We start from the raw sequence: 7,434 nt of genomic DNA, 5'->3' as shown, positions 1-7,434 counted from the left end.
AACTCTGTTTGTTTATTAATATCATTTTCTTGTTGTCTCTACTTGGACTGAGTATTTACACAGATTTTGTTGAAGAAAGTTACGATTGATGCTTGCCTCGCTTGCCTCTCTTGTGTCTTGTTCTTTTAGGAGTGTTTTTTACTTGGAAAATGGAGCTCATTGCCGTCTTTCTCTGTATTATGAACGAAGAACATTGAAATTTAGAATTGTAGGGAGCGTGCACTCATTGCCGTCTTTCTCTGTATTATGAACGAAGAACATTGAAATTTAGAATTGTAGGGAGCGTGCATGAATGGTGTTGAATCGCAACACTTTAGAGCTTGCATGAAAGCTGAAGAAATGAGTGAGGAAAATGGCAGTAACAATTGGGGAAAAAAATGGAAAATATTATTGCTGTTGAACTACCACCAAGTTCATAAAGATTGTGTGGATAGATTGAAAAAAATGGAAAATATTATTGCTGTTGAACTACCACCAAGTTCATAAAGATTGTGTGGATAGATTGTTGTATATTCAATCCTCTGAATTCTTGATGTTCTTCCTTACTTAAGGGATTCAAAATTAGCACGAGATTTAATAACTGATTATCAAGAAATAACTTCGCAAACATTTGAATCTAAACTTAAACATATTTGATTTTGTATATGTATTAGTAATGTTTATCGGTGTAGTAAAATTGGATTGAATTTCCTATCAGCCACTCGATGGAACAAGATATTTCATTGCATTTCTTTTCAAAGCTTATGAAGATTTACTTCTTTATTTCTCATTTTTGTTAAATTGGTCTACTTTTTGTTCTTAGGACAGGGTAATAATGAACAATGCTTTCTAATGGTAGTTTCCAGTGGACTCTTGGATGTACTTGAAGTAGCATTTTGAATATTCATTGAAGATGACAACACTATCTTTAGCATCCGGAAACGTTGGAAACAGAGAATGCTGCTTGGAATTTCCTACTTTGTATTTTACGGAAGGTCCTTTGGGTAGCAAACTCCTCAGAAGATCATATACAAGAAGGTATGGATTTTGGTTGGATGATCCAAAAGTTCCTCGGATTAAAAGCAGGAACAGGTTTTGTGTGACTGCAAAGGTTAAAAAGTGGAGGAAGCACGATTATCCTTGGCCGGATGATATTGATCCAAACATTCAAAGTGGCCACTTGACTTATCTGTCTTCCTTCAAGCCTCTGGCTGAGAAACAGAAACCTGTCACACTTCCATGGCCACTTGACTTATCTGTCTTCCTTCAAGCCTCTGGCTGAGAAACAGAAACCTGTCACACTTCCATTTGAGAAGCCTTTGGTTGATTTAGAGAAAAAGATTATTGAGGCAAGTCTTCTATGAGTTTAAAAAAGAAAATCAGGAAATCTTTTGAACATTATTTTCATGAATTTTCAAATTTTGTAGTGATGTTTGAAAAAGAAAATCAGGAAATCTTTTGAACATTATTTTCATGAATTTTCAAATTTTGTAGTGATGTTTGTCTCAGTGAAGGAACCTATTTAAATCTTAGCAAAAGGCCATATAAAATCACATGGTCCTTATTACATGAGCTCTCTCTCTTTTGCTCAGGTCCGTAATTTGGCTGATGAAACCGGTTTAGATTTCAGTGATCAAATTAGCACCCTTGAGAACAAGTACCAGATGGTATGTTGAGTTTTAATGCCCTGTTATTCTGATATTATAATCTTTCTGTATTAAGTACTTCTTCTGCTCTCTGTTTCAAGTCCAGGCTCTTAAAGATTTGTACGCACATTTAACACCAATTCAGCGATTATCAATTGCACGACATCCCAATAGACCGACAGTTCTTGATCATATATTAAACATCACAGAAAAGGTTCCTCACTATACTTTTTACATCTTATTTATATCAATTGATTGTTAACTTTTTTCCTTTTTGTTTCAATCAGTGGGTAGAACTCCATGGAGATCGTGGGGGTTATGATGATCCAGCAATTGTTACTGGCATTGGGAGCATTGAAGGTAAAAGCTACATGTGTATAGGACATCAGAAAGGTAGGAATACCAAAGAGAACATTGCTCGCAACTTCGCAATGCCAACACCTCATGGGTAAGCTTAAAGTGTCTCTAAAATTAAACCAACAATTAGGAAGATTGGATCGAGTACAAAAGGAAATATCTTGACTAGTGTCGGTCAACATTAGAGTCTAATATTCTTCTCCAACACACTAACCATTCAGAACATAGCTCAACTGACATAAAATACGTGGTTTCGACCAAGAGGTCAAAGGTTCGAATGTCTCGCCCCATATTGTTGAATTGAAAAAAAAAAAATGGCTTCATAACAAGGGTTTGATATGTTTGGAGACACCCTCAGAGCTGTTTATGTTGTTTGGAACCTAAATAATAGTGAGGGGAAAACCTTTAGTGGAAAGGCTCTCAAGTCAATTAGAGCAATTTTTGTTTTGCTTGGTAAATATATGATTTACTAACCAAAACCATTGTTCGAAAAAACAGCTACCGGAAGGCTTTACGGTTGATGAAATATGCCGATCATCATAGTTTGCCTATTCTTACTTTTGTTGACACTCCTGGGGCATTTGCTGATCTAAAATCTGAGGAACTTGGTCAAGTGGGTGACATTTTTCATCTCACATGGAAACTAGACTTTGTTGAAGTGATTTGATACATGATCTTGGCTTAATGATTTTCTGATTTTTGTAGGGTGAGGCGATAGCCCATAACCTGAGGACAATGTTTGGTCTAAAGGTGCCCATTATAACAGTGGTAACTGGTGAAGGTGGTTCAGGAGGAGCTCTTGCTATTGCTTGTTCAAATAAAATGTTCATGATGGAGAATTCTGCGTTCTATGTTGCAAGGTTCAAATTATTTTTTTTTCTTATACCAAAAAATAAAAAAATAAAAATAAAAAAAAAATAAATAAAAAAAAATCTTGCTTAGTTGCTCAGGCACTTGTTGAAGAACTGCCTTAGAAAGTTTTATGATCTAGAGTACCTTTCTGGTGTATAGTTTTGATACCCGTTTCACATGTAAATTATATATTAGGTCCATGTCTTCATTTAACACTGCATTCAAGCAAAACCTTCAGCACTTTATCAATAATGGAGTAACACTTAACAGAACCCAAAAATATTTTATTTTCCTATAATATATGTAGATCCTATAATAGATTTACTTTTTGTACCTTTCTCCCTGATCAGTCCTGAAGCCTGTGCTGCAATCTTGTGGAAATCCTCCCAAGCAGCTCCTAAGGTATTTGATTGGTTTGATTATTATACGTATTTGAGAACAAGACCGGCTTTGTCGAACTCTTAAAGTTTCTTATTGTAGGCTGCTGAGAAATTGAGAATCACAGCTCAAGAACATTATAGGCTCAAAATTGCTGATGGAGTCATCCCTGTAAGTACTTGTCTCTGTGAACCATGTGCTCTGAGTGCTTATAGAAATGGAAGCATTTTTACCCCTTAATCATCTCTCATTCAAAAGCCACGCCTTTTTGTTGCATGGCATCGCTTCATTTCCAGTTTATAATTAAACAAAAAGAAAGAAGAGAAAATGACTTTGTTGCCCCCATGCAACTTGCTCCTTGATAGAGCGTAATTGGTTTCTTGTTTTGAGGACTGTTTGGAGAGAGGAGCTCACATCGATTAATTAAGGGTTTGATCGTGAGTTTATAAGTAAGAAATACATCTCCATGGTATGAGACTTTTGGAGAAACCAAAAAGTAAAACCATGAGAGCTTATGCTCAAAGTAGATAATATCATATTATTGTGGAGGTTCGTGGTTCCTAACATTTTCAATGCCAATTATCCTGTTCCTTCTCTTTTACCCTTAGCAAAACAAGAGTAAACTAAAGTCCTTATCGAAACAAGAGTAAACTAAAGATTTATTGGTGCAGAAGTAAAACAAGAGCACTTGATAATTGTGAATAAGGAAAGAAGACGTTCAATTTTCTTATGATAAATTCAGCTGTGCCTATGGCTTCTCCTGCACATTGCTTATGTTATGTTGATAATTACTACTCACAGGAGCCTCTTGGTGGTGCACATGCTGATCCTGTATGGGCATCCCAACAAGTTAAGTTTGCAATAATCCAGGCAATGAAGGCAAGTATCTTTCACACCATGGCATTTGAAACCCAAGAAACTATAATATTCTATCTCATTATTAAAATATCTATCACTAGTCCAATAAAATCAACCTCAATAATCATATTCACCAATTGTCTATACATTGTAGGAAAATTATTTAGGAATTTTAAGAATAAATGGTTAGATATCTTAAGAATAAATTGTCTAGCCTCTACTATAAATACTCCTCCATCCTACCGATGTTTTTATCCAAAAAAAAAAATACAAAGCAAAGTGTAGTAGTATTCTACATACTGTTTTGTAATCTATTCTCGATTGGTCTTAATAAAAAATACAAATATTTCCCCCAAAGAGTTGGATTCAACTTGCCATTGTTTTGAAAAAAAGCTACTTTATTCTAACCTGTCATTTTCTTGCATTTTTGTCAATTAGAAGTTCTTCTCCCATTCTTCTGGAAAATTGAACCATTTGAGATAAGAAGATGAGCTCTTCCATATACTTCATGTGATTTCCTTCTAATAAAAGCTAAAATGGACTTTGTTTAGGAACTGTCAAACATGAGTTCAGAAGAGTTGATCCACCACAGAATGCTGAAGTACCGACGACCAACCTGCCAAAGCCTGGTGACATAGAGTCCGAACTTGAGGATCTAAAGAAGAAGATTCTAAAAGTAAAAGGCCCATCTGATCCAATCACTGCTCAAGCAATTGGGAAACTCAAACAAGATTTTGACAAAGAGATAACCAATGCATTCATCTCCATGGGCTTAGAACAAAAGCTTGAATCACTCCAGCTAGAACTCTCCAAAGCTTCAAATGGGTCATCTAAGCAACCACTGAGCAGAAGCCAGAAGGAAAAAGTAGACAAAATCATGCAAGAATTCAAGCAGAAATTATCAAAGCCAGGTTCCTATCTGGGTTTGAAACAGAAACTTGAAAAGCTAGACATGGTGTACAAGCTCATTGAGCAGAAGAAGAAAAGTGAAGAACTAAAAACAAAGATCAACAACAAAATCCCATCAGAGACAAAAGCAAAACTGAAACAATTGAAGGAAAATTGGGAGAATATCATCTCCAATGGTGCCCCAATGGACAAAGACCTCGAAGAAGAGCTCGAAAGAGTCAAGAAAGAGCTTGTCAATGTCTTAAAGACAGCAAATTTGGATGTCGTTGGAGTGGTGAAGAAGACAGCCGCCACCCCACCGGCCGAGGTGAGAGAGAAGGTGCGGCGTTTGAGAGAGGAGATCAATAGGGAGATTGAGAAGGGCATAGCAATGGCAGGGCTTGGTGGGAAGATTAAGGAGATGAAATCAAAAATGGCGGCGGATGGGTTGAATGTGAAAGAGGTTGACAAGCTGAAGGCTGAGATTAAGGAGAAGATTGTTGAAGCTTTGGAGGCATCTGGTTTGAAAGAGAAAGTTGAGAGCCTGAGAATGGAGCTGGCGTCGTCCATGGCGGCTACTGCAGAAGGTATGGTTGGTGTTGATAATGGCAGGTTTTAGATAATTGCATATAATACAATGGTTTTATATCTTGATATAGAGGCATGAATTATTGAGGCTTTATAAGCATTGATTCTATTCAATAATATAAGATTTGTAGTAGCTGATCGTGGTATTAGGTACACAAGAGTTCATGTTGTAGTTTTAAACGTTCATCGTTCGATAGTAAGTGTTAAATTGAAAATACAGTGAGATCAGAAGTTTAAATCTCGAATTTCTTAATTTTGAAGAATAGATGATTAGTCAAATTTTGAGACAAATTTTATAATATTATCATATTATGGTGTGAAAATATAAAAGAAAAAACTTTAAAATAAGTTATGAAATTTTTGCTAAGGTGTTATTTTGGTCTCTGAAATTTAAGAAACATTTAATATGTCGTTGAACTTTTAATATAATGTCTACTAAGCCTATAGATTTTCAATTTTGTGTTTAATAGGTTTTTGAATTATTCTACGTTTTTTTTATAATATAAACTTTATCATACATAAATTTAATTTTACATCTAAAAATTAATTAATTTTTTTAATGGGATATATATATAAAAAATTATTTATTATTTAATATTCTAATTTTTTATGGATTTATTGGATATAAAAATAGTTTAAAAACTAAATATTATAAATATAAAAATTGAGTAAAAAGGCATTAAAGTGGGTTCGTTGGAACATTTATGTATAATTTTGTTTTTTTTTTTTTAATGAAAATAATAATTATGAATCAACCAACAAACAAAAACATGCATTTCTTACATTGTAAATAAAAATTAAGAAATAATAATGAAAATATTGGATTTTTAAATTTTATTTTGCTAAAAAATTAATTTTATTTATTTATATGTTTCTTTTCCTTCACACACAACTGATGAGAGTTTGGAGGTTGAACCAATATTAGGATCACAATTTTCCAACTTAAATTTATTTTTAAACTTATAAAATTGTTTTTTTTTAATAATTTAGAGAAAATTAAAATTTAATCTTAAAATTTTAAAAATTAGAAATTTATTAAATTATAGGGATGAAATTTAGAATTTAAATTAATTACGTCAATATATATTTCATTTCAAACTCACGTGTAAAAGGGTTGGGTTGAGAGTCTGGACACTTTTTCCTCTGCTTTTTACCCGTTTCTTGTTTTATTTGAATTTTGGTTTGGTTTGTAACTTTAAGGCAATAACTTTAAAGAAAACGATCTAATATGGAAACTAAATATTGATATTATCAAGTGGCCTATCGAATCAGAGTCTCAGTCTCCTATCTGATTTTCTCGAGACATGCAGCGAAGACTCATTGCGCAATTTCCGCGTGCGTTTACGTTACCTTACAATATATACCCATAATAATTTATTTTCATTCTCTAAAAAATAATAATAATAAATAAAAAATATGCATTTAGAACAAAAAGAAAAAAAAAACATAATCTATATAATTTAATAAATATTATAAAATTAATTCTCAAATTTTCGTAGCTTCTAGGAAGCCCCTGAAAAATGGAGAAATTAGTAAACCCAGCACACAGAACGGGTAAGAAATGGAAAGAAAAGGAAAATTTGGGGTTATATGTAAAGTAAAAGTATAACAGGGACCATTCTGCAAAGTGGTAGACCCACTTCCTCGGATGCCCTAGGAGCTCTCCGATGGTAACTTCCATCTCATCCATCGTCTCTCTCTCTCTCTGCAAATGACCCAAAAACAACATTGACGAAAGAAAAACAGGCCGCTCTCATCTTCGTTTGAATCTGCCGCAGCTTCTACGATCAAAATCTTTACTTTAATTCTCTGTAAATTTTTCTGTTGCTGCAATTTCCTGCCATTTCTGCACCTAGATCTGTACAAATTTCTCTGTTTTTTTTTTTTT

General features: G+C 33.9%; 1 protein-coding gene across 1 annotated transcript; it reads left to right on the top strand.

The window, feature by feature from the left end:
- The first annotated feature begins 871 nt into the window (after positions 1 to 871).
- LOC111474371 (acetyl-coenzyme A carboxylase carboxyl transferase subunit alpha, chloroplastic-like) lies at positions 872 to 5,761 on the top strand. The gene is given in 12 exon segments (XM_023119483.1): positions 872 to 1,207; positions 1,269 to 1,328; positions 1,572 to 1,646; positions 1,732 to 1,839; positions 1,913 to 2,073; positions 2,481 to 2,595; positions 2,688 to 2,842; positions 3,185 to 3,236; positions 3,315 to 3,383; positions 4,014 to 4,091; positions 4,622 to 4,676; positions 4,679 to 5,761. Coding segments are annotated over 12 exon segments (2,142 nt in total). The 5' UTR covers positions 872 to 892; the 3' UTR covers positions 5,578 to 5,761.
- Positions 5,762 to 7,434: the final 1,673 nt, after the last annotated feature.

Source organism: Cucurbita maxima, unplaced genomic scaffold, assembly GCF_002738345.1.
Source record: "Cucurbita maxima cultivar Rimu unplaced genomic scaffold, Cmax_1.0 Cma_Scf00337, whole genome shotgun sequence".
NCBI lineage: Eukaryota > Viridiplantae > Streptophyta > Magnoliopsida > Cucurbitales > Cucurbitaceae > Cucurbita > Cucurbita maxima.
The sequence above is the reverse complement of the archived record's forward strand: the minus strand, read 5'-3'. Positions and strand labels throughout refer to the sequence as shown.